Here is a 25,847-nt window from a genome sequence, read left to right as displayed (position 1 = left end):
TAAAGGTACAGCAACTCCTCCAATTGGCAGGGAAAACTTGCTCCCCTGTTGTTCTCTCTGGAACATTCGCAGGGAATCCTTTGTCCCAAAACTTGAGTAGAGAAACCAGGACTGGGTGTTAGTTCTCTCAAGCTGTTCGTTTTCTATTTCTGTAATGTGTGCTCCAAAGCAATCAACAACCCTGTGGCAATTTTTGTCAAGGTTTCTCAAAGTGTCCCTGATGTCTTGAAGATGTTCAGCATTTGAAATTTCAATTGAACAGGCAACCTTCCTGGAGATTTTAAGGAGTTTCTGAGTTTGATTCGGTAGTGGAGGCGTGGAAGCATCTTCAGAAATTGATTGAAGAGACACAGAGTTTATGTTCTTAAGGAATAGCAGGGGACTTTGAAATCCATCAGTGAAGTGTTCCTGTAAAGCACTTATGCGTTCTTTGTCATACACCTTGCAGCTAATTTCTGATTTGCAGGCTTCTTCTGGAGTGCGGAATGGTAATTTAATCAGGGTACCATTGTAGTAGTTCTGGCTGCTCTTGGTCAGGTCACAGTCAAAAATTCCTTCATAAGATCGGAACTGTCCAGGAAATCTCCTGAACAGTCTCTCTTGGAACAAATCAAGTTTAATTCCAGGATTTGATTTACTCTGTATGTGTTTTTCCAAGTGGGTGACATTTGGATCAAGAATGAGAAGACTTTTCCCACTCAAAATAGATGGGATATCTGTCAAGTGATAAACAGCATTGAACCCAAGCCTAAAATTCCCTATTTTCTCTATTTTGTTTTCTTTTGAGGCAGCTCCAACTCTGACAATGTTTTTCCAATCTTCTTCTGAGAAGCGTTCATTGTTGAAAGTCCAAAGACACGGTCCATTGCAGAGGGCCATTCCTTCATCAATGAGACCATCAGCAGGATGTGTTCTGAAGTCAAGAAGGAAATCACAGGTACTTGCTCCTGCATCTTCTGCATTTTGGATGAGTTCTTTGAAAATGTCACTTTCCTCATCATAATCTTTGAGTATGTTTTTGATTCTTTGAGTAATTGGTTCTTTTCGACCACACTGTTCAATTCCTGGACAAACATCCTCTGCTTTTATGAATTGTGGCTTCAAGATATGTGTACTAAGCAAAGGAATTTTCAGCCATTTTGCAGTGACAGCTAGTACCTCTTCATGAATGACGTGAAACTCCTCCTGGTCGTGTCTCAGGTCATCTAGTCCTTCATCACTGATGTCACAGTAAACTGTATTTCTTAAAGGCTGTAGGGTGAATTTTCCATTTTCCGCCCTGACAGGCACTGGGGTACTGTCCTTCAAAGGTTTTTCATTCTTTTGCATCCAGTCAAGAATGGCTATTGACACCTTGAGTTCAGAGTGATCGCCATAAGGTGGATCTCTGTCATCGATGCTGTGCTTTATATCATTCAATATGTCTTCAATCTCTTCATCAGAGAGTGTTTCCTTTACACCAAACTCTTTTAGCATGTCACCATATTGCAGAAACTCATCTGGTACCTTCTTAATGTGAAGGCTGAGATCTAACTCATGTGGATAGTACAGCACAACATCCCGAGGTGAGACAAACTCATTCTGGCACCAGAGCCAAGTGATGCATTTCTTGTTCATCTCTTCTCTGAAATATTCGATGTTTTCCTGCATGAATTTGTAGGTGTTGTGCAATTTGTTTTTGAACTCAAAATCAGAATTTGGATTGTCTGGAACCATCGACTGCAAAACACAAAGGTTCTCCAAGACCTTTTTAGCTGGAGGAGGGCTAAAAAGACTCAGATTTTTGCATACATCCTCACTTAGCTCTGAATTAAGTGGCATAACATGGCCCACAATTGCTGAGAATTTTGATGCTCTGATTTCAGCTGGTTTGTAGAGACCCTTCTTCTGACTCTTCTGACTCTTACTGTTTACTGAACTTGCATTTTTACAGGGCACCCACTGCATTTGACGAAGCTGTTCTTTCTCCCCCACAGAACACTTTGAGAGCAAATTTGTTCTATTTAATACTCTCACAAGGGCTTCTGCCTTTTTAAATGCCTTATTTCGAGAGTGGATGTGGAGCTTTTGAATTTGGGAGGCAACATGAAGCACATTTGAGGAGGATATTTCTTCTTCTTTTGTTCGTAAACCAAGTTGTTTCAAGCTTTGGAGAATCACCGGGGTTCTGTAGACTGGTGGTGGAAAGAAATCAGCGTCAAAAAGATCTTGAAAAATCTTGTTTGTTGGGTCAAACACACTTGAGGGTTTCTTGCGCTCCCCATTTTCGGTTTGAATGAAAGGGAGATTCTTGCTTTTTCTAAGCAGTTCATCACTTTGTGGAAGCAGGACATTCCCATGATTCAATATCCAAGTCATTATTTTCTCTTCATTCTCTTTATTAAATGCATTTCTTTCAATGCAGTCTACCAAGTTGATGGCCAAATGAGCTGCATCTAGAAGATCAACCTTGAGAAGAGTCAAAAGCCTACGATCAGCTTCATTGGCACACTGTACAATAGTCTCAGGAACAGGCAAATCTGCTGGAATGGCTGGGTTTGACTTCAGAATAACTGCCTGTTTTGACTCAGCAGCTACAAAATTTCCAGACATCAGTCTGAAGAGAGGAAGAGCTGAAAGTAAACGTTTCTCAGCATCAGAGACAGAATCCAATGAAGAGAGATACATCTTAAACTCTTCTTTTTCATGGAGTGAAGCACTGGCAATGCCTCTCATGACCTTGTCCCTGGCAGAGTTTAGAAGGACTTGCAGAACATTCCTTGGTGATGTTGTCAGGACATAACTTTTGATGTCATGATGTTTGAGACATCCATCCTTCTTAACGACTGTTCCTCCCACCATCTTTACCACTTTCTGAACTTGATCTGGCAACCTGGACTCTCTGCTTTTCTGAAAGATCAATGTGGAATTTTTCTCTAGTCTTGCTAACAGTGTAGAACTGCCTGTTTTTTGAAGAGGTTCCAGAGGTATTAAAGGCATGCCAATGAAATCCTTCAGCTCCACCCAGTGAGTATTCAGAAATTTCCAGAATTCTGTTAGCCATGACTTTGGTGGGTGACCATCTTTAGAGGGATTCCATTTCACCTGACCTTGGGTCTCTATCCAGTCTCTGGGTAAGTGTTTCCTGGCAAAAGCTGCAACGTTCTTTGCATCCAAAATGATTATTTTGTACAGGTTTGCATCTGAAATTAAACAGATATGGAGACTATTCATTAGAAAAGCAACTGCAAATGTAACCAAAATCTGCAGTTGTTAGGGGTTGACAATATGACATTATTTGGTATGTATGACATTATTATTGTGATATAAAGCTTAATACCAGAACAACACACACCACAACCATGTTGCTCAGTGTTGCTGAAAAGAAGGACAATTAGTGTAATAACAAGAAGGGGTCTTTCCTTTTTTACACTACATATATACAAACCTTTGCATACCACTCTAACTGACAATGAACAATGGCCAACTAAATGTTTATTTGTGAAGTATTTATAATTATTCAAGTACACTCGTGTGGTATCTTGAATAAAAATAATTATATTTATATACTGTAATATATTTTTAAGTCATGCTAATGGCATTTTATTGTCTTGAATCTACTGTAATGCAAGCTATGTGACATGAATGTTCTCAATGTTGTATTTTTGATGTATCACATACTCCATGGATACTACATGGATTATGAAATTGCATAAAAGCTTTACCTGTCAAAGCCATTCCTCTAAGATGAGGGACTATGTTGCTGTTAACGTTGGCATGCAAAAACTTCTCTTTGCAAAAAGGCAACAGCATTCTAGAAAAAAGAAAATTTGCATGTTGAGAGTGTCAACAAGTACTGATATAGGCACCAACTGACCTGGCACTGGGTCTTTGGTTTTTGGGTCAAGAATTAAAGAAGGAGGTGTCCAGAACACTGATCAAATGGTAAAAGATATATATTCAAATTTAAACCAGCTGGAAAAGTGATTTTTCACTGCAGACAGACTGGACCATGGTTCAGTTGATCAGGACTTTTGGTCCAACGAATTTTAGTCCATGGCAACTTCCAAATCTGCTACTTTAGTTTGGTTTAATTGGCTAAAAAAAACATTGACTTCAAAAGGTTAACAGGTCAATTGTTACATGTATTATCCAATTGTAACTGTTCTTATGGTAACTTTGCTCACCCAAATCAATCACCTCTCACCCCTTCCTCAATAGTAACCCATGCCAATACCCACTTACAGTTATGAATGGGGATAAACTGAAGATAATCTCTAAAACTCACCGTGAAAACTCTTCATTGTCAATCAAAACTGTATCTTCTTCCTTATTGGTGAATGACCTGAAACTCCCATCACTGAGAGGCAGAAGCTGTAGACCATGCAGTTCTTTGTACTTGCCATCACTGAGGATGTACTCCAGGAGCGACAGTTTATCATCTTTACACACATTTCCAATCTCTGTTTTGCGGAGCACATTTCTAACAAGGCACGGGGTCACCCATTTCAGAGCTGCAGGTTCTGGGAAAACTGTTCTTATAGCTGTCAGCACATGTTCAGGAAACGTGATGAGGTTTTCTCCCTCTTTGATCAATAACCGGGACACTGCTGACATAACACCGCTATCTGTACTGTTGGATGGGAAAACAGCCTCTGAAGCAGCCACCCAGTTTTTCTCATTTTGAGCAAGAGAGAAGATTCCTTTAGTCTGGAATAACCGTTTAAACACGTCCAGGGCAACTTCATGCCATCGGTCATTGTGTTCCGTCTTGCTCAGGTCAGGCCAAAGACTGTACACAGCGCTGGCCGGCAGCAGCGACTTTGTGGATAGTTGAACAGCATCTCGAATCATCTTGAGATACACGTGGGGAAGAACCTCCTTCTTCAGCAGCTCGTTCCACATCGCCGATTCGTCGTTCTTCTGGTCCTCCTCCTGCCACTTGATGTACCTCCGGTCGTCTGTGAGGCCGAAGCATGCGTTAACGTGAACCGGGAGGCCCGTGTTATTGGTCTCATTGTTCGGAAGGGGCAGGAAGCAGCTCAGTCTTCCAGAGTCACATGTTTTGACTTCATCACACTGAAATGCTACATCAACCTGAGGAAGGAAACTGAGCTTCTCAGCAAGGGTGTCAATCTCAGGTATGTTCCCTTCTGTTAGTCGACTGGTCGTCACTAGCCACTCGGCCTTTGTCTCAGTCCCAGATGAAGAAAAACAGGACACTGTTTTATAGCTGGTTTTACCTTCTACCATCTCTCTTCGGAAACATTCTTGATAAAGAGGAATTTCAGGAGATGCCACAGAAACTTTCATCCTAACATTGGCGGTGCCGTTTGTGTCGACATGCATCAAAGAAATGGATGAAACGTTTCTCAGAAAGAGAAGACTGATCTCTGCATCTGCTATGAAGCTGTTGAAGAGCTGTGTTATCTTGCTGGAGTTGTATAAATTATCAGAGATCTCAGAGGCTTCACTGCGCAGAGGAAAGCGGAAAAGTGTTCCACTGAAGTTCTGCTCATCTATGATTTTCTTCCAAGAACAGCGGCTGACTAGATGAACTATATCCTGAAAAGGCTTGAACTGATCTGTGAATTCCAAAAGGTGCCTTCTGTCCTCTTCATCATCCAGTGACCATCGATAGCCCTCTTTTTTATTATCGAACATCTTCATTTGTGGGTCGAAAACAGCCAGGTGTTTAGAACTGAAGACACATGGCAAGTCTATAAATACAAAAAAATAAAAAGTACTTAATTTTACACCTTTGTTTACAAAACATAAATACAATAAACAAACCAGTTATTTATTTCTTGCATTGCAAAAAAACACCAGCAGATTACATGGCTCCCTAAACCATTAGTGACCATCAGTAAATTTTGCATTTCATTTGGAAATCAATCTCCCAGAGTCTGGAGCTTTATCTAGGTTGTCTAGATATGTCTAGATACATGAATAACAAATGTAACCCAGATGAAACATATCATGCTCAGCCAATAAGCATACAGTTATATCCTGAACTGCTAGCCTCTTAAATACTCTTTACCTGTAACATGGTAAATAGAGTTGAAGCCGATCCCAAATCTCCCCACTTTGGTTGGATCGTCCTGCTTGATGCTTCTTCCAGCTCGCTGGATTCCCTCCCAATCCTCGTCAGTGAAGACTGCATTGTTGAAAGCATAGAGAGCAGGTCCTACCAGAACATCGAAGAGATATGAACACCATGAAGAGACAAAAACAAGTCTATATTAATGTTAATCAGAACCGCTGAAATCAGATACCATCAGAAAGTGGTCTTGAACTGGATTATTAAGCAGTATTGAAAAATAAACATGCTCAAGTGATATGTATACTTGTTCTAAGTGTAAAAAAGTTACATCTTCTACAGAGACACATTTCTGCATTTTTTTATTGAATTAATGGTCTGTAGGTTTATTTGAGAGAAGAGAGAGGAGGTAGGGCATGCAACTGCAGCCTCAAAAGGAAAACAGGGGCAGTGGATGCGATGGGAGAGTGTTAAGAAGGAAAGAATTGCTTGGAAAGAGCTGTGAGCTTTGGATGCGAGTCATATCAAGCTACTGCTAGGAGTTATCTATGACTGCAAAACCTTGTGCAGTGGTTAGATGAAGATAAACCCTATGAATTACGCATTGAAACCAGTGCTGTCGGCATGTAAGGTAAGCTTGTTGCAGGGTTACTACACTTACTACACGCTTGATCAGGTATTTAGGTCTCTTACAGGTGCTGAATGATCTACCTGTAATAGTAAAGTCAGTTACTGCTATTGGATGAGTAGTAAAACATGGTGACTCAGGCTCAGAGTGGTCCAGCGGGCGAAGCGCTGACACTATAATCAGGAGATCGCGTTTTTCGAATCCTGTTCATGCAACTTGCCATCAGCTGCCAGAGCCCCAAGAGAGCACAACTGGTCTTGCTCTCTCTGGGTGGGTACAGTAGATGGCACTCTTTCCCCTGATCACTCCTAGGGTGATGTGGATCAGCACAAGGCTGCGTCTGTGAGCTGATGTATCAGAACCGAGTTGCTGCGCTTTCCTCCGAGCGTTAGCTCTGTGATGCTACTCGGCAATGCTATAGCATCAGCAGCAGTTTAAAAAGAGGCGGAGTCTGACTTCACATGTGTTGGAGGAGGCATGTGCTATTCTTCACCCTCCTGGTGTTGGGGCAACACTAGTGGGTATTTGTTTAAAAAATCATCTCTACCTTGATACTTTCCAAGAGCTTCCCTCCACACGCTGCCCGTACCGTATCTTCTCTCATCATAGATGAACACGATCTCTGAAGCTTTAGCATCATCTGCATTCTGTATCAATTCCTGTTGTAGAACACAAAGCACATTTTAACCAAAAAACACAAAACATCACCCTGCGCTAGTGCCTTCACTGAGCTCCTGAGAGTTCAATTATTTGACTGGGTGAGCGAATATTTTTGGCAATATAGTGCATCACACTTCTGGAAAAATTTAATTAAAAAAAATTACAGTATTTTTTTTACATTGCAAAATGTATCACAGGGAAAACAAAAATGCTGCAATGTTATTTCTTATTTTAATATTGTGCTGCCTTAGTTATAATTATGTGCTGTTTACAAAACTGGCTTTAATATAATGTCAAAAACTAATAATGCAATAATGCAGCACTGAAGAAGCAAGACTTTAATATAGAAGATTAGATGGTAGAAATGGAATTAGAAGAGTTTATCCTGATTCTTTCTAACATTTAAAAGACTAAACCCATTATTTGCTACAATCTTCCATCTAAATATAAGGACTTTTACTATCTGTAAAATGTTATGATGATGTCACCATGCACCAGTGGGCGGGGCAACATAACTGCATTTGTACACTGAGAAATACAGTTTAGTACCCTTTTTTCTGAGTGTGTATTTTATCACATTCAGTTGTATAAAAATACATAAATAACCAATAAGAGAATTACCTTCAGTATCTGTCCTCCATCAGGGTACCTTCTCAAAATCTCCTTCAGGTAGTCGATAAAAGGTGGAGACGTGGCTCCAAATGCATTTCTTAACAGGAACAACACATTCATATTTAATTATCAGATTAAAAAAAATTTGGTTTAAGGTAATAAACATGCATGTATCCTGATTAACAGACATAAATCAAGACAATTACTCACTTTTTCTTCCTTTTTCTTGCTGGAAGACTCATTTTTCCACTTTTATGTTCTTCTGTAAACACAAAATTGTCACTGTACCACTGTCACATCTTTACCCTGTTTTCTGTCTGTTCTCATGTCTCTGTGTGTGATCCCCACGTGACCAGGCTCCTCTGTGTTTATTCCCTAGTGATTTTCCGCTCACCTGTGTTCATTTGTAGCTCCGCCCCTCATTAATCAGTCCCCAGGTGTTACCTGTTCCCTTTCCCACCTTGTGTGTATTTAAGCTTCTCTGTCGTTAGTGTTAGTTTGTCGGTTTTTGTGTGTTTTTACGTCTGTCACGGCTGCGTTTCTGTTCTGTTTGTATTCAGTTTATACTTTAAGTTCCTGTTTGGTTTATTGTTTGTTTGTTTTCTGTTCTTTAATAAATATTTCTTGCATGAGCGTCCGCTCTCCTCGTCCGTCTTTTCACGCAGCGTTACAACCACACAGTACTAGATAATATAACACTATTGTAGCATCATTTTCCATCAATCATTCAATCAATCAATCAATACATTATTCAACACAAAAAAGCAAAAATAATCATTGTTTTTTGGAAAGAGTTTTTAAACGTGATCTTTTTTTTTTTTGCATTTCAAGTAAATCTGTGTATAACTTTCTACAAACCACACATTACATTTGAATATTTATTTTTTTTGTTTAAAGTGTTTAAATAAAATAAGTATATTGAAATATCGGCTTAGTAAAGTTTTGGGGGAAAAAAGATTATCATTAATTTTAAATAATGTGGCTTCCCCTGTCCACTATAAGCTCCAGCAGGATTCCCTGTAAAAACAGCAATTAATCAAAAAGCTGAGGTTAAGAAACCTGTCAGTTCCACACACTGGACCAAGTTTATCTTAAATATACTACTTTAAGTTTCTTTGATTTTACCAGATTAAAAACCTCTGGAATATAATCAAGAGGAAGATGGATGATCACAAGCCATCAAACCACCAAACTGAACTGCTTGAATTTTTGCACCAGGAGTAAAGCAGCATAAAGTTATCCAAAAGCAGTGTGTAAGACTGGTGGAGGAGAACATGATGCTAAGATGCATAAAAAAACTGTGATTAAAACCCAGGATTATTCTACCAAATATTGATTGAATCTTTATGAATATGAACTTCTTTGTTTTCTTTGCATTATTTGAGGTCTGAAAAGACTGCATCTTTTTTGTTTCAGCCATTTCTCATTTTCTGCAAATTAAAGCTCTAAATTGCAATATTCCATGTTCATTTTGCTCAAACATATACCTATAAATAGCAAAATCAGAGAAACTGATTCAGAAACTGAAGTTTTTGAAAATGATTTAATATTAAATAAGGATGATGATAATTTCCCTCCTCCGATGTAAAAAAGTAAAAAAGTTCTTACCGTTTTAAACTGGTCTTCATGAGTGTAGAGGTGGTGTAGTATAGGTGGTCCTTATGTCCTGCAGATGCTGAGAGCATCTCCCATCTCTTCCAGGTTGGAGGAGGAGAAGTGATGGAGAAGGAGGAGGAGAGGAAGATAAAGGAGCGGAGAGTTTCTATTTACTGGGAATCTGACATCACCATCCTCTGATAAACGAAACTTATCTGCTGAGGTTCGGTTTCCTTTCCTCCCAGTTCTCCTCCCGTTGGGGACTTCTGGACTCCATCAAGCAAAGTCATGGTGCAGGCCTGGTGCAGCATGTGCCCTGTTCTTTATTTGTTTTAATTCATTTAAGATTTAGCTCATTTTAAGCATGTAAATCATGAATAATTTGTACTGTACATAGCTGCACTAGGCACTAGTTATATGATCTGCCTAATTCTGGCACCTAATCAAACCTCAAAGACCTCATTTAGACAAAAGTGCTTTTATTGAGCATCTCAGAAAAGAGCCTCTGATCTAGGATCTGCTCTAAACTGTGATGTCTTGAAAGTGCAGTGATTTTGCTTGTTCACATCTCTTTACCTCTTTATTCTGTCGAGTTGTGCTACCCGTGGATTTGTGCTACTTAGCGATTGTGCGCATGCGCTAAACAGCTGATTTTACTGTTTTCATGTGTTTTTCCTGATAACTTAAAAAAAAATTCTCAGGTGCAATGTACAATCTGGACCTACTGTCATAGTTTGTTCGAGTGTTACAACTGTGTATAAAAAATAATGATAAAAAAATAATAAAAACTAAAATTAATTAAAAAATATTTCTAATCATTTATATTGCATCGTATCATACTGAGACTTTTACTGTGAGCATGTTCTAATATTTTGTATTTTACCTTTAAATATACACTAGGGTAGCATAGTTTGACAAGGTTGCTAAAATCGACAAAACACTCTTTATAAGTGGGAAATTGTGCTTCACTCTAAAGAAAGTCACCAACTCAGATTTCTTTACATTGATTGTGAATGGAAGCAGGCATTAATCACAGTGAAACAACACTAGCATAGCCATTGCTTTAAGCCAGTTTATCTAAAATCTGCCAGTTAACCTAAACATCTTCAAAGGTTAAAAAGTTTGGAAACACCTTCCCCCTTAAAAAATGATTCATTTATTTATTTCCTACATAAAACAATGAATAGTGAAGTGATATATCAGACTATGAAGGAACACATAAAGAATCATGAAGTAACTTAAAAACAGTGTTAAACAAACCAAAATACTTTTTAAAGAAGTATTTAGATGCTCTTATCTGGGGATCAGTTTGTTAACTTGTGGTTTCTGAGGCTGGTAACTCTGATGAGCTTATCCTGTACAATAGAGGAAACTCTTGCTCTTCCTTTTTTGAGTTGGTCCTGATGAGTGCCAGTTTCATCGTCATAATGTTTTTGATGGTCTTTGCGGTGATCGCACTGGAGGATACTTTTTAAATTTCTTGTCACGTTTTTGTCCTGTTCTGTGTCTCTCCTGTCTCTCCATGTTTTCACTGCCCTCCTGTTTGTTTATCTCCTCCATGTGCTCTGCTGTGTTAAAGTTAATTTTCAGCTTATATATTCTCTATATTTTTCTTTCACTAATGTATGTAACCATTCTTCTATGAAGACTCCTCCTAGGTATGTCTCTAAGTCTAGAATATGTCTTAAGTGTTTCCAGATGTATACCATAACACCCTATATAAGCAGGTCGGGGGAGGGGAGGGGAGAGCAGCAGGAACATATATTTGGGCAACATCTCTCTCCAGGGCTGGCCTAGGACTGCCTTGAAGATATTGTCTTACTCTTTGTAATAAATAATTGTATTACACATAAGGCAATGTCTGCGGTGTCTTCTCCCTAATCTTAAAGCATCTTCACAGCAAGAGACAGCGGTAAACGACAGTGTTCTTCCGCGTCTCCTCCCCCGTTTAGTGCCTTTACCTGTGTTTCATCTGTAGCCTTTCCTGCCTTGTGTGTGTATTTATAGCCCTGTGTTTCCTGTTTCTTTTGTCGGTTCTTGTATGTTTTTATGTAAGTTCAGGTTGCGTGTGTTTTCTTATGTACTCAGTGTTTCTCTGTTGTTTAAGTTTGTTTTATGGTTTGTTCGTGTTGTTAATACATTTGTTGTTTCCAAGTTAAAAACAGGAGCATTTCTGAGTGGAGAAGGGACCAACTCTTTGGCCCGTTTTCTGCACTACAATTGAGCACTCTCGCCGCTTTTAGACTCTTTGGCTGTTTTCTGCAGTACAGTATGTTTATTAATTAAATGATTTTATATTGGGCGTATTGCCTACAAAATCAATTCTCCTCAGATAGGAGATAATTTCAACTTTAATAAAAAACAAGAAATAATTGCATTGAATAATATCTTTACCACATGAAAGAGTACATTGTAATATATATTAACTACTACAAACAGTGAGTTTTAAACAACATGTACAAATATTTTGCGGTTGCTCAAAATGCATCCCAAATACATATTCATCACCACCATCAAATATTTATAAAAGGCTATAAAATCAGAAACTACAAAATCAACTACATTCCAGAGCACACCAGACAGACAGACAGTCTACTATTCTACTGTCACAATCATAACATGTCATCACTGTCATATAAACATATAAGATTAGATTATGATGTACATGTATACTTTTAAAGAATATGTCTAAAGTAGCTGCAAACAGAGGAGAAACAAGATGGATAATGTGAAGAACTCCTGCAGATCATGAGAAAATCTCCATCTTCAGTTTTTTTGTCTGATCCTCCAAATGCTTCTTAACAGAAACTAGAATGGAATTATTAGTTGCAATAAACACTAATATGACCTGTAATGTTTCATTAACCTCTTTTATATTTTTGTTTATGTAATTTCACTTAGATTTCTTCCTAGTCGTGTCCTCCCTCTCTTAATTCACTATTATGCCGTGTTGAGAGAGAGACAGAGAGATAGACGCCAGTCGAGGGGTGAGGACCCTTGGTGGTCTCCTCCCCCAACCCAACACAGACTTCATCCGAGCAGTTATACCTTTATGCAAATGACACTTAAATCAACAGGATCCAATACAGTTGGAGGAAATCTCTCAGTATTGTCCAGCTCAGAAGACGTGATCAGCTCCAGCCTGTCTGAGCAACAAGTTCTTATCATGGTGTTCCTCAGCTCTGTGTCCTTCATGAACACTGTAAACAATCATTGTGTATTAAACAATCCTTAAGTGTCTCTGAGAAGCTGAATGAGAAGAAAAGAGTGGAAGGAAAGCTCTTCTGGCCTGTGTACGACTTCACACCGTGTAGAACAGGCATGCGCTGACTATCTGAGGAGAGGTTTACAGCACTTCACTCAGAAGTCTTCTAGTTCATATGCGTGTGTGTGTGTGTGTGTGTGTGTGTATCAGAGCTGTCTAAAGTCGACTTGAGTAAAAGTAAAAATGCTCGATCAAAAAAGTGACTTAAGTAGAAATTTAAGGTGCCTTAGGGAGAGACTCTTAGGTCTTGGAGTCCTCAAAGCAGGGCGAATGAGTAACGTTTCAGCAGAATAGTCGAAGGGCTAAGGCTAATGCTAACGTAAAGCTTACAGACAACGGATAGGTATAAAGGTAGGTCTAAAGAAGATAGATAAAGGTAGAGAGGACAGTTTTTAGAGAATTTATTAATTGCTGAGTGGACAACCAATCAACTGTTGAGGAAAGTGTACAAGACAAACTTCCAGCTCCGTGTAACAAAGATCTTCCAGCAGAGCTTTTAAGTTTTGTGATGTGGTTCAGTTAAAGATTGGGCTTGTTAGTCTAGTGCCTCATGCAGGTTAATGAAACACAGGTCCTGTGTAGAGACTATTCTAACTTACACACACACACTGACTCAAAAACCCTGAACCCTGCATACAGTGGTTCAGTGAAAGTGGTTTGGACTGTGTGTAAGGGGGTCAGTTCGTCTGTGTCAGAAAATCTGCTGAAGAATTTCAGAATACCGGCCTTCCAGTCCACATAAACTCCTACTCTCTCAGTGCGGTATGGGTGGTAGAGTTCAGAAATCTTCTCTTTATTGTGATAAACACAGTAACTGTTATTAAAGTACTCCAGACTCCAGGACTGATTATTTTGTCCAAACTGACTGTCTTCACTGTGTCCTTTCCTCCTGATCCCTCTGTATGACATGGCTATAACCGGCCTCTGCTTTCCACTCCACTTAACCTCCCAGTAACAGCGTCCAGTCAGACTCTCCGCACTCAGAACCTGACCCCAACACTCAAACCGGTCCGGATGATCTGGATACCGCTGATCCGCTTCCACACGCTTCACCTCTCTGTTCCCATCAGACAGAGACAGGACACTGCTCGCTGTGTTTGGGTCCAGAGTGAGGTCACGAGCATCTACACAAACACACACACACACACTTATTAGATAGATCACACAATCGGCGTGAATTTATGAGAGAGAGAGAGAGAGAGAGAGAGACTTACATTTCACTATTCCTCGTTTTAGCCTGATCTCTCCTCCATGATCCACCCTACACACACACACAGATTATGAAAAATGCATTTGCAGAAAATAAAACTCATTATGTTTTTTTTTTTTTTTCAAATTTCTCCCCAATTTAGCACGGCCAATTACCCAACTCACTCATTAGGACTCCCGCTATCACTAGTTATGCCCCAACACACCAGGAGGATGAAGACTAACACATGCTTCCTCCGATACATGTGAAGTCAGCCACCGCTTCTTTTCGAGCTGCTGCTGATGCTATAGCATTGCCGAGCAGCCAGCGCACTAGCGGAAAGCGCAGCGAGTCGGTTCTGATACATCAGCTCACAGACGCCCTGTGCTGCAGACATCACCCTAGGAGTGATGTGGGGAGAGAGCCCCATCTACCCAACTGGAGGGAGCAGGGCCAATTTTGCTCCCTCTGAGTGCCGGCAGCTTGATGGCAAAGCTGCATGAGCTGGGGTTCGAACCTGCGACCTCCCGCTCGTAGTGGCAGCGCTTTAGACCACTGGATCACATGACTGGCCTTTTTAAAAACTGGCCTCTATCACATTCTGTAGTAAAGAAATATGTTCAGAACCCTGTGTGTTTTATTCTGTGTACAGTTTACTCCTAAACATCACTGGATCCTCTGAATTACGAGATCATTTAAGAGTCGTAATTAGAAAAATGATAGCACTAAGCTAATGCTACAGTGCAGCTGCAGAGATCGGCAGGGGACTCTATTCGGCGTAACACCAGCGAACTCCGGCTGTATGTTTACAGCATAATTACACCCAGCTGATCCAACATGTTTAGATGTTTGGTGTTTCTGGCTCAATGTTTTAATACATTAAGCCACATTAAGATTTGTCCTTATAACAGGTTTCAGTGGAAAAAACCCACATTAAGCCTTTTTACATTAAGTATTTTAGACTCTTTAGATGGTTCTTCAGTTAGCGGGGTTAGCTCTGTAGTTCTTCAATTAGCGGGGTTAGCGCTGTGGTTCTGGAGTAACTCTGTCCTGCTAGTTTTCCTGCTCTATCACTCAGCTCGTCTCAGTGAGGGCAGATAGTTAATTGATTAGTTAGTTTTTAGTTGATTATTTGGGTCAGATGTGCTGTAATAAACTGATGACCGTAAATAAATAGTAAACCCTGCGGGGAATCGCTGCTCCTGAACAGCTAAAGCTGTGTGTGTGTGTGTGTGTGTGTGTGTGTTTGTGTGTGTGTGTGTGTGTGTGTGTGTGCGCACTGATTGGTCATGGGGCAGATGCTGCAGATGTCTGAGGAAGGTTTTGGTCTTTTAGAGTATCTAGATGGTTTCTTTTTCTAGAAGCCAATAATAAAGCTTCACTAACAGAGAAGAGACATTTGTAGAAGAACTCTAGAGCCCTTCAGTCCAACATGTGCACAACACCAAGAGCGGTTTGACCCAGGTGTGACAGGAGCTGCCCGAGCCTAGGTAGTACTGTAATGGGTCAATGGATCACCCTGGCAGATACACATCCTCTGGGTGAAATGGTGCTTTTGTGCTCAGACTGGGAGCATTCCCTCAGACCATTATCAACACAGTGAGGATTAGAAAACCAACAGGAAAATAATTGACATGTTGATCTCACAAGAGGTTTAAAACAATCAGATCTTTAGTCTCGGTAAATGAGGCCCAAATCCCATCTTTTACGTCATATGTGACACAGGTGTTTCGTTTGTGTGGCAGTTCAAACAGGAAAAATCACACCGAAGCTGACATTTTATATTAAGAATATATGCGATATTGAAATTTGATACATTTAATTTGCTGCAATGTGAAGGGAAGTGAAGGAACAAATAAAAAATTTAGTCTGCCAGTACAGCGGAGTACTGTAAGTATGGTAAAAAAGGCAGCAGCTGGGATTTGAGGGCTTCAGTGGGCTACAGATCAAGTGAAGGAATGAGCAAACTTAAAATCAAGAAAAAGTGTTTGGAACATTTCTCCTACTTCTTCGCTAATATTATCAACATCTGCAGGACTGTTCAGACACCAGAACACCTCCTCTTAGAAATCTAACAATAAACCAATAAACAGGTGATGCTGTCTTCATTTATTAACATGATTGAACAGATATTTTAACGCAATAAGCAAGACCACAACTCACCTCAGTGTCTCCAGTTTACACTGTGGATCCTCCTGCAGTTCAGAGAGCAGCTTCACTCCAGACTCTCCTGGGTGATTGTAGCTTAGATCTAATTCTCTCAGATAGAAAGGGTTTGACTTCAGAGCTGAAGCCAGATAAGAACAACCTTCCTCTGTAACCATACAAAAAGATAATCTGCAGAAAAAAAGAAAAAGAGAGACATATGATACTGTAGAAAACACTGCAATAATAATTATAACTAGTAATAATTAGCACTAACATTAACAATAAGTAATTTAATTATTATAGTAATATAATACAGGAAATTGACAAATCCTGCACCTAACAGCTGGGGTTATGCATAGGGCTCAGCCAGGATCTACTACTCACTCGACTAACAACAATAGCCACAACCACCACAATCTGATACTGGCTCGACAAGGATCCAGAAGCACAGCCTAACACTATGTTCATGGTCCGTTGCCTCAATTGCCAAGTATCCAGACCTACCAAAAAAATAACCAATGAACAAACAGAATCACTCCTTAATCTATGCTCACTTCCTTTAGCTATGGCAACAACACACTAACCACATCACCCTACCTAAGCACAATCACACACCATAAATGACATTATAAGTTGCGTGAGCAGAACACAGCAACCACTACCATCTGATACTGGCTCGACAAGAATCCAGAAGCATAGCGAACTATGTTCATGGTCCGTGCCTCAACTGCCAAGTACTCAGACATCTGCAAAAATTCATAAGACAAATTACTACAAGAACCGCAGGACCACACCAATCCCCTTCCTCCGAACTCTAAACACCTACTTCAGTTCATAACCTCTTCTCAGGGGTTATCAGGTAGGCACCTTCCTTCGTCAGTGTTTCGCTGAATTAAGCCCACGACACCTCCAGAAGGCTCAACAGTGAAGTCTGGCGTCCCAGACCCACCCCCCTCCAAGCCTGCTGTTGAAGCACAAACTCATTCCCTTCCCAGCCCTTCTGAACCACAACCACTGACTAGATCTTTCAGCTACATCTGACAACCCCCTTCACTACTGTCCTCAGCACAAGACCTCTAATTCCAAATTCAGACAGCAGTCTTGTGGCAGACTTTGCTACAAAGCCTCTAGTACCTACCTCCACCGGTCTAATATATGCTTGCCACCCACGCTCTCTTACCTCAGCCACCAAGTCTGTATACTTCAGCCTTTTCCTTTCATAAGCTCCATCTGCCTCGTCTTCAAACGGAACAGTTAGCTCTATAAAATACACTATCCGCTTACTTTCAGAGTACAATACTACATCCGGTCTCAAGGTTGTAACCTCCGGGATCTTCAGTTTACTACCTACATCCACTAACAACTTCCAATCTCGTGCATCAGCCCACTTACCAGCAGTTTTCAAGCACTGTGCTGTTTCTCCACTATGCTGCCCCTCACGCACAAACGTGATTACCCTACTGCAACCTACCACGGGCATGTTATTAAGTTCTAACTCCTTCTTATCAAGTGCACCTGCAAGAAATTTAAGTACTTGATTATGTCTCCGTGTATAGCGCCCCTGGGATAGACTCACCTTACATGCCGACAAAATGTGCTTCAGCGTGCCACTTTCTGCACATAGCTTACAAATTGGATCCTCACCCACCCACTGAGCAAGGTTTTGTGGCGTTGGCAGAACATCATATCTAGCTCCCAAAAGAAACTTTATACGACCTGTGTCCAATCCCCATAACTCTTGCCAGGTGATTCTCCGCTTCTCTACACTTTCCCATCTCATCTACTGCCCCTGTTTACTCTGCCCTGCTGCTTTTGCTCTCCTTGCTTCCTTCTCCTGCTCACAAATAAACCCTGTAACCATACGCCTTTTCTCTGGTAATGTGGCCTTGCCGAATGCTTTCCACGAATCACCTAAACCTAATCCTGCCCTCCCATTTTGCATCTGCCCCACAACATCCCTGTGCTCCAGTGCCCTCCTTGCTGCTTGAGTGGCTTCTCGAGCATTCCACTTTCTCCCAGACCTAGTCACTGATGCTGCTGCTTTAACCAGACCATCTTTTGACCCTAACAACTGCATCTCACGTCCTACCTTAGCACATTTGAACTACTCAACCAAGCTCTTCAACGGCAGTTCCAGCATCCCTCCCCCACACCATGCCACACTACTGAGGCAACGCAGCACCCCCAACCATGTCCTTATAGCCTTGATCATAACCTTTTCTAAACTCTAAACCTCAGAAATCAGAATATCATAAACTGTTAGTGGCCACCTTAGACGAGGCAACAAACCAAACTGCAGACACCACAATTTTAATTTACCTGGCAGAAAAGACTTATCAATTCTATTAATGGCCTTCCACCTTCCACCTGCTCTTTATCATTCAGCGTTGCAGTACACCACCTACCTAAACTCTTAACAGACTTTTCCAATATAGATGGTATGACTTCTCCCTCCATCATAAACCTTTCTTGTATCAACCTCCCTTTAACGATTGATACACTCCTAGACTTGCTCGGTTTAACTTTCATTCTAGCCAGCCTAAGATTATCATTTAACTTCCCTAGTAGTCGCCGGGTACATGGCACCGTAGTCTTTAATGTTGTCATATCGTCCATGAATCCCCTAACTGGTGGGAGCCGGGTGCCATCATGCAGCCTCTCCCCCCCTACGACCCACTTAGAAGCCCTAATAATCACCTCCATGGCCATCGTAAACGCTAACGGTGAAATTGTACACCCTGCCATTATACCTATTTCCAGTCGTTGCAAAGACGTGACACACTCCCCTGCACTAAAGCAAAACTGTATGTCTTCAAAATAGGCTTTAACTAACCTTGAAATCTCTTCTGGAACCCTAAAACATTCGAATGCCTTCCACAACAATGCATGTGGTACCGAACCAAAAGCATTAGCCAGATCTAAAAACACCACATGTAGATCCCTTTTCTCGGCTCTTGCTGTTTGAATCTGGTGCCAAATCATACTATTATGCTCTATGCAACCAGAAAAACCTGAAATTCCTGCCTTTTGTACAGACGTATCAATTAACTTATTTCTTTTCAGGTACGCTGCTAGTCTACGTGCAACCACACTAAAGAAGATCTTACCCTCCACATTCAGCAATCTTATGGGACGGAACTGATCAATAGCCACAGAATCCTTTTCTTTTGGGATAAGAACACCACCTGCTCTGCGCCACTCCCTTTGGAATTATCCCCTTTTTCCACACTATAGCCATTAGTTTCCACAGAAACTTCAATACATCTGGTGCACTTTTATATAATCTATATGGAACCCCATTTGGCCCTGGGGCAGAACCTGCCTTTACAACCTTTACCACCTCCTGAACCTCACTCCACCTAGGGGGGTTAATAAGTATTATCACTAATAGAACCCACTTTCACAAAGAAATGTGACTGTGAAGCTAAAAAAGTCTAAACTCTTCTATTGTTCAAATTCAAAACAATTTATTACAATTGTTTTGAATTGTTTTGTTTATTTTACTTATAAATTCTTTTGATGGAAATTTGTTTTGAAGATTGACTTGCACATCTGTCACAGCATTGTTCTGCTTTAGTAAAAGGTGCAGTATTTGTATTAAGTAACTCATCTACCAGTGACTAGCCAATAACATCTAACCTTTTGTCTGCAGAATTTACAGTTAATTATTAGAGAGACTCAGCTCATGTTCACCTGAGTTTCTCCAGTTTACAGTGTGAACTCTTCAGTCCTTTAGAGAGCAGCTCCACTCCATAATCCCGCAGTTCATTCTCACTGAGGTCCAGCTCTTTCAAAGAGGAGTTGACTGATTCCAGAACAGAGAAAACGGCATCACAAACATAACTGGTGATATTACAGCCAACCAGTCTGCAGAAGAAAAAAAAATGAATTCACAAATAAAGTATTGTTGTTCAGAGCATGCACAGATTTCCTTTCAACTTTCCACTGAACAATCCTTGGTGCAAAGCTACCAGTGAATTGAACTGGTGTGTGTCAGTAACTGACTGAATGTGAACTTTCTACCAGTAAAATTAACTGGTGCATGTCAGTAACTGGCGGAATATGAAGTTTCTACCAGTAAAATGAACTGTTGCCTGTCAGTAACTGGTTGAAGGTGAAGCTTCTACCAGTTAAATGAACTGGTGTGTGTCAGTAACTGACTGAATGTGAACTTTCTACCAGTAAAATGAACTGGTGCGTGTCAGGAACTGGATGAATATCTGTTGATATTTCCCACCAGTGTTTATTACACTATATGCTGGAATAGCACCACAAGCTAGGTATCAATGGGCACCATTAACATGGAACTACCTCTGTGTTCGTCATAAAACTAGAAAAGATTCATTTCAAACTAAAACAACCCTGTTAATGTTTCACTGTAACTGTAACAGATTAGTCCTGATTACCCAACATTATTACATGTAATCTGTTACCATCCAACCCTACTGATCATTGTGTAGATGTTAAATAAATGTGAATGTTGTGTTAATGTAGAAATAACACTCACACAGCCCTTCTGCAGGCAGTCACAGCTGGGATCAGTCTCCCATAACCCCGCTCTGATGTGTTGTATTTCTTCAGGTCCAGCTCCTCCAGAACCTCCTCAGAGGTCAGAAGCATGCAGACTAGTGCTGAACACTGTCCAGGAGAGAGACGCTTTTCTGATTGGTTCTCTGATTGTAGATACTCCTGGATCTCTCTGGAGAGAGACTGATCATTTACTTCAGACAGACAGAGGAACAGATTGATGGCTCTCTCAGTAGAAGAAAATCCGATTTCACTTTCTTTTTTGATTAAACGCTTGATGAACTCTGTCACTTCCTCTGAGAGTGTGTGTGTTTGATTCAGAAGACCCTGCAGAAGTCTCTGATTGGATTCCAGTGAGATACCCAGCAGGAAACGGAGAAAAAGATCCAGATGTCCATTCTGACTCTTAACAGCTTTATACACAGCTCCTATTAGCACCTCATTTAGACTCACATGCTTGTTTAGATCTCTACAGTGACTTTTCTCACTGTTGCGGTTGTCCACAGAGCTCTCACTGTGATCGTAACACATCTCACTGTTAATGCTGCCACTAATACTTTCACTGTCACTGCTATCATAATAGGGGTCATCAAAGGGGTCATAAAGGTATTTCCGGGAGAGTTCTTCAAACTGCCACAATACCTTCATGTTCTGTCTCTCGTAGCAGTGAAACAGATAAACAGCAGCCAGGAACTCCTGAAAGCTCAGATGAACGAAGCTGTAGACCTTCCTCTGGTAAATCACACACTCCTCCCTAAAGATCTCAGTGAAAACTCCAGAATACACAGAGGCTTCAGTGACGTCAATGCCGCACTCTCTCAGGTCCTCTTTATAAAACATCACGTTCTTCTTCATCAGCTGTTCGAAAGCCAGTTCAGCCAGTTTTAGAAGATTGGTTCTGTTGGATTCCAGCAGTTTCTCTGGGTCTGTCTCGTCTTTCCACTCATACTTCTCCTCCTTCCTGTTTACCTGAGTGATCAGGAAGTAGGAGTACATTTCAGTCAGAGTTTTAGGGATTTCTGTGTGACCTTGTTTCATGATTTCCTGAAGCACAGTGGATGAGATCCAGCAGAAGACGGGGATGTGGCACATGATGTGGAGGCTCCTCGTGGTCTTAATGTGGGAGATGATTTTCTGGGCCTGGTCTTGGTCACTGATTCTCTTCCTGAAGTACTCCTCCTTCTGTGGGTCATTAAATCCCTGGATTTCTGTCACACGACTGATGTGTTCAGGAGGGATCTTATGGGCTGCTGCTGGTCGGCAGGTGATCCAGATTCGAGCAGAAGGAAGCAGCTCTCCACTGAAGAGGTTTGCCATCAGCGCACTAATTGATGATGTCATGGTTATATCAGATTTCTTACATAATTTCTTTCTATTTGAGAAGTCCAATGCAATTCTGCTTTCATCCAGACCATCAAATATGAACACAACTTTGTGCTCCTCAAATATCTTTGGATCCAGGTCTTTAAGTTGAGGATGGAAGACACACAGGACTTCATGAAGACTGTATTGATTGTCTTCAATCAAGTTCAGCTCCCTGAATGGAAGCACAAACATGAAATCTACATCTTGATTGGCTTTTCCCTCAGCCCAGTCCAGAATGAACTTCTGCACAGAGACAGTTTTTCCAATTCCAGCGATGCCTTTAGTCAGCACAGTTCTGAGCTCTTTATCCACTTTTCTTTTTTTGGGTCTGAGATCATCTTGTAAAGGTTTAAAGATATCTGAGCAGTTGATAGAAGATGGAGTATCTTCTATGTGTCTCCTGGGGGTTTTCTCCATCTGTAACACCTCATGTTCTTTATTCACCCCTTCAGTCTCTCCCTCTATGATGTAGAGCTGTGTGTAAATCCTGTTCAGCAGGGTTTTATTCTCTACTGTTGTAATTCCCTCAAATAAAGTCTCGTACTTGTTCTTCATGCAGGTTTTATGTTTGTCTATAACTTTGAGCAGATCATTGTGTGCTGGTTGGTGAAGATCCTGCTGCACAGGTCCAGTAACTCCCAGCTGAGTGTGTATGTTTAGGTCTACTTCTGATGAGCGCTGCCTGGAGCACATAAACAACAATAACACAAAGAAAAAACTCATTACTGAACTGTTAACACATATTTATAATTTTATTGCATTGCACTTGACCTTAAGATTCATGGTGCGTTCCATTTACCATTTATTTCGGAGCTGGATGATGCCACACATCAGTTAACTGTGTTCCATTTAAACTTTAAGATATTAGCTATCATTGTTAATATTGTCCCAGGTTAGCATTAATAGTGATACCAGTGGAAACAACACATTATCCGGTATTTTGCAGATTCAATAACAGATAGAACTGATGATGAACTTCATAATACTTCTGCTGTTACTATTGTTGATGTGTGCAGGTACTGCTGCTACGTTTGTAAAGAGGGTGGATCCAGTCCAAGATCCTTTCTCCTTTTGTTCTTTAAGTGAATGCTGTGTTAAGGGGTTATTTTTGTAAAGATGATATGGAATTTCCTTTTAGTAACTATGCTACTACATACACGTATTACATCTTAATGTTCCTCTGAGGCTTGAAGAACATTAGGCCAGCACTCTATACACAGGAAATGCTTTTAATCACAGCAAAAATAACCAAATATACATTTAGATTTTAAAATAAATCCTAATGCTACTGCAATTTTCTTGGCTGGTATGTCATTACAGTAATTATTGTGACAGGCGTACATAAGTTTACCACAGAGCCAATGACAGGATGTGTCAGAATGTCCTGCCAATGTATAAAGACAGTGCAAGAGTGATTGTGTACTAAATTGTTTCTCTTTCATTACCAATAAAGACAATAACTTACTCTGAGTTAGAGGGTGCAGCTCCACCACTGAAATCAGGAGGTTTCCCCTTGGACCAGTCACTCTTCATAGATACACAGCTGTGTTCTTTTCCTCCACCACTGAAATCAGGAGGTTTCCACTTGGAATGGTCACTCTTCATAGATACACAGCTGTGTTCTCTTCCTCCGCCACTGAAATCAGGAGGTTTCCACTTGGAATGGTTACTCTTCATAGATACACAGCTGTGTTCTTCTCCTCCACCACTGAAATCAGGAGGTATCCCCTTGGACCAGTCACTCTTCATAGATACACAGCTGTGTTCTTCTCCTCCACCACTGAAATCAGGAGGTTTCCACTTGGAATGGCCACTCTTCATAGATACACAGCTGTGTTCTTCTCCTCCACCTCTCAAATCAGGACGGTTCTCCATTGGACCTGCCACTCTTCTTCAAAACAGCTGTGTTCTGCAGGTACTGCAAACTTTCCCTGAAAGCAGATCACCAACAATAAAGGTTAAGTGTTAAAGTGTAAGTTTGGCTGGACAAAACAGCAGGACTCCCTATCTCCCTCTGCTAGCATTAAGCCAATGATATATGCCAGTATTCTGGCATAGGTTCTGATAACAGATGGATGGTGCTGTGCTGGTTAGATTAGTAGGTTCTGGATACCGTTGTAGTCAAGACTGCTAGAGCCGAATCTGAGACCAAGACTTTTTAGTAGTCGAATCCGAGTTAAGACCAAGACAAGATTAAGGGGGAATACAGATGGATGGTGCTGTGCTGGTTAGATTAGTCGATTCTGGGGTTTGATAACAGATGGATAGCGCTGTGCTGGTTAGATTAGTAGATTCTGGGGTTTGGTAAAAGATGGATGGTGCTGTGCTGGTTAGATTAGTAGGTTCTGGGGTTTGATAACAGATGGATGGTGCTGTGCTGGTTAGATTAGTAGGTTCTGGGGTTTGGTAATAAATGGATGGTGCTGTGCTGGTTAGATTAGTAGGTTCTGGGGTTTGGTAATAAATGGATGGTGCTGTGCTGGTTAGATTAGTAGGTTCTGGGGTTTGGTAACAGATGGATGGTGCTGTGCTGGTTAGATTAGTAGGTTCTGGGGTTTGGTAATAAATGGATGGTGCTGTGCTGGTTAGATTAGTAGGTTCTGGGGTTTGGTAATAAATGGATGGTGCTGTGCTGGTTAGATTAGTAGGTTCTGGGGTTTGGTAATAAATGGATGGTGCTGTGCTGGTTAGATTAGTAGGTTCTGGGGTTTGGTAATAAATGGATGGTGCTGTGCTGGTTAGATTAGTAGGTTCTGTGGTTTGTAACAGATGGATGGTGCTGTGCTGGTTAGATTAGTAGGTTCTGGGGTTTGGTAATAAATGGATGGTGCTGTGCTGGTTAGATTAGTAGGTTCTGGGGTTTGTAACAGATGGATGGTGCTGTGCTGGTTAGATTAATAGGTTCTGGATAGCGTTGTAGTCAAGACCCCTAGAGCCGAATCTGAGACCAAGACTTTTTAGTAGTCGAATCCGAGTTAAGACCAAGACAAGATTAAGGGGGAATACATTAAAGTATCTTCTCTATTTATCAAAATGATGCTTATTAGAGGTCACATTTGTCATAATAGAAGTAGTTCATTAGATTTTTTTTTTATTTGACATATAATAATCAATATTATCCCATTAACAGACATTTATCATGCTGACTATAAAAATATCTGAAGATTTTGATGGACCAAGCAAGGAGTTCTGCAAAAATGGTTAAATAGATCTGCAATCTGCTGTGTTGACATTTATACAAGCACACAAATCTGCAAGCTAATAAGTGAATGTAAACATATTGTGATAAAACTCAGAACAACAGTGGTACAATATAAAAAATTAGAAAGACAAAGCACAGCAGGCTATCATAATATTACAATATTCATACAATGATTAGTAAATTGGGAAATTTGGGAAACTTGGTTGTCTGTCCGGTAAAGTTAATATCCCCGGTAAGTATGTTAGGTTAGCTACCTTTTGTTCTCACCCCAGTAACATTAGTGTGTTAGCTAGCCTGTCGCTAAGGTTTGCCAGCTCTTCACTAGCTTCAGTTCTCTCCTCAGTAACATTACCATGTAAGCTAGCCTGTCGTAAAGGCTGCCTAGATTGAAATTGTCGCTAAGGTTAGCTAGCTTTAGTGCTCTCCTCAGTAACATTAGTGTGTTAGCTAGCTTGTCGCTAAGATTAATTAGCTCATCGCTAGCTTTACTGCTCTCCTCGGTAACATTAGTGTGTTAGCTAGCTCGTCGCTAAGGTTAGTTAGCTTTAGTTCTCTCCTCGGTAACATTAGTGTGTTAGCTAGCTCAAAGCTAGCTTTAGTTACGGTAAAAACAGTGACCACAAACAAATTAATCAT

At 40.7% G+C, this 25,847-nt stretch overlaps 4 protein-coding genes and 1 long non-coding RNA gene across 10 annotated transcripts in view; 1 reads left to right on the top strand and 4 right to left on the bottom strand.

Moving 5' to 3' along the window:
* Positions 1 to 4,191: 4,191 nt before the first annotated feature.
* LOC103024795 (sacsin-like) lies at positions 4,192 to 6,542 on the bottom strand. Its single transcript, XM_049485136.1, has 3 exons — positions 6,520 to 6,542; positions 6,020 to 6,216; positions 4,192 to 5,699 (listed from the first exon to the last, which is right to left on the bottom strand). The coding sequence occupies exons 1-3, from the start codon at positions 6,540 to 6,542 to the stop codon at positions 4,264 to 4,266; spliced, it is 1,656 nt and encodes a 551-aa protein (XP_049341093.1). The 3' UTR covers positions 4,192 to 4,263.
* A 318-nt stretch (positions 6,543 to 6,860) lies between these two features.
* LOC125805013 (sacsin-like) lies at positions 6,861 to 8,053 on the bottom strand. Its single transcript, XM_049485254.1, has 2 exons — positions 7,929 to 8,053; positions 6,861 to 7,306 (listed from the first exon to the last, which is right to left on the bottom strand). The coding sequence occupies exons 1-2, from the start codon at positions 8,037 to 8,039 to the stop codon at positions 7,130 to 7,132; spliced, it is 288 nt and encodes a 95-aa protein (XP_049341211.1). The 5' UTR covers positions 8,040 to 8,053; the 3' UTR covers positions 6,861 to 7,129.
* A 3,834-nt stretch (positions 8,054 to 11,887) lies between these two features.
* LOC111197130 (NACHT, LRR and PYD domains-containing protein 3-like) overlaps positions 11,888 to 25,847 on the bottom strand; it is a 59,777-nt gene continuing 45,817 nt past the window's right edge. For all 5 annotated transcript variants that reach the window (XM_049484728.1, XM_049484729.1, XM_049484730.1 and 2 more), the window contains one exon: positions 11,888 to 12,381. The gene's annotated coding sequence lies outside the window, so the exon portion shown is untranslated. The remainder of the gene's footprint in view (positions 12,382 to 25,847) is intronic.
* LOC111196360 (NACHT, LRR and PYD domains-containing protein 3) overlaps positions 11,888 to 25,847 on the bottom strand; it is a 39,996-nt gene continuing 26,036 nt past the window's right edge. For both annotated transcript variants that reach the window (XM_049484734.1, XM_049484733.1), the window contains exons 2-7: positions 23,475 to 23,940; positions 20,625 to 22,691; positions 19,811 to 19,984; positions 16,133 to 16,306; positions 13,995 to 14,041; positions 11,888 to 13,904 (exon numbers count right to left, since the gene is read on the bottom strand). In XM_049484734.1, coding sequence (XP_049340691.1) covers positions 13,366 to 13,904; positions 13,995 to 14,041; positions 16,133 to 16,306; positions 19,811 to 19,984; positions 20,625 to 22,691; positions 23,475 to 23,884 — 3,411 coding nt within the window. In that variant the 5' untranslated portion in view covers positions 23,885 to 23,940 and the 3' untranslated portion in view covers positions 11,888 to 13,365. The remainder of the gene's footprint in view (positions 13,905 to 13,994; positions 14,042 to 16,132; positions 16,307 to 19,810; positions 19,985 to 20,624; positions 22,692 to 23,474; positions 23,941 to 25,847) is intronic.
* Positions 12,798 to 25,847, top strand: part of LOC125804911 (uncharacterized) — a 45,217-nt gene continuing 32,167 nt past the window's right edge. Inside the window, exon 1 of the long non-coding RNA XR_007441133.1 lies at positions 12,798 to 12,859. This is a non-coding gene — a long non-coding RNA (uncharacterized LOC125804911). The remainder of the gene's footprint in view (positions 12,860 to 25,847) is intronic.

Source organism: Astyanax mexicanus, chromosome 11 (assembly GCF_023375975.1).
Source record: "Astyanax mexicanus isolate ESR-SI-001 chromosome 11, AstMex3_surface, whole genome shotgun sequence".
In the NCBI taxonomy this organism is placed as follows: Eukaryota; Metazoa; Chordata; class Actinopteri; order Characiformes; family Acestrorhamphidae; genus Astyanax; species Astyanax mexicanus.
Note: the sequence above shows the minus strand (reverse complement) of the source record. Positions and strands in the feature narration are given on the sequence as shown.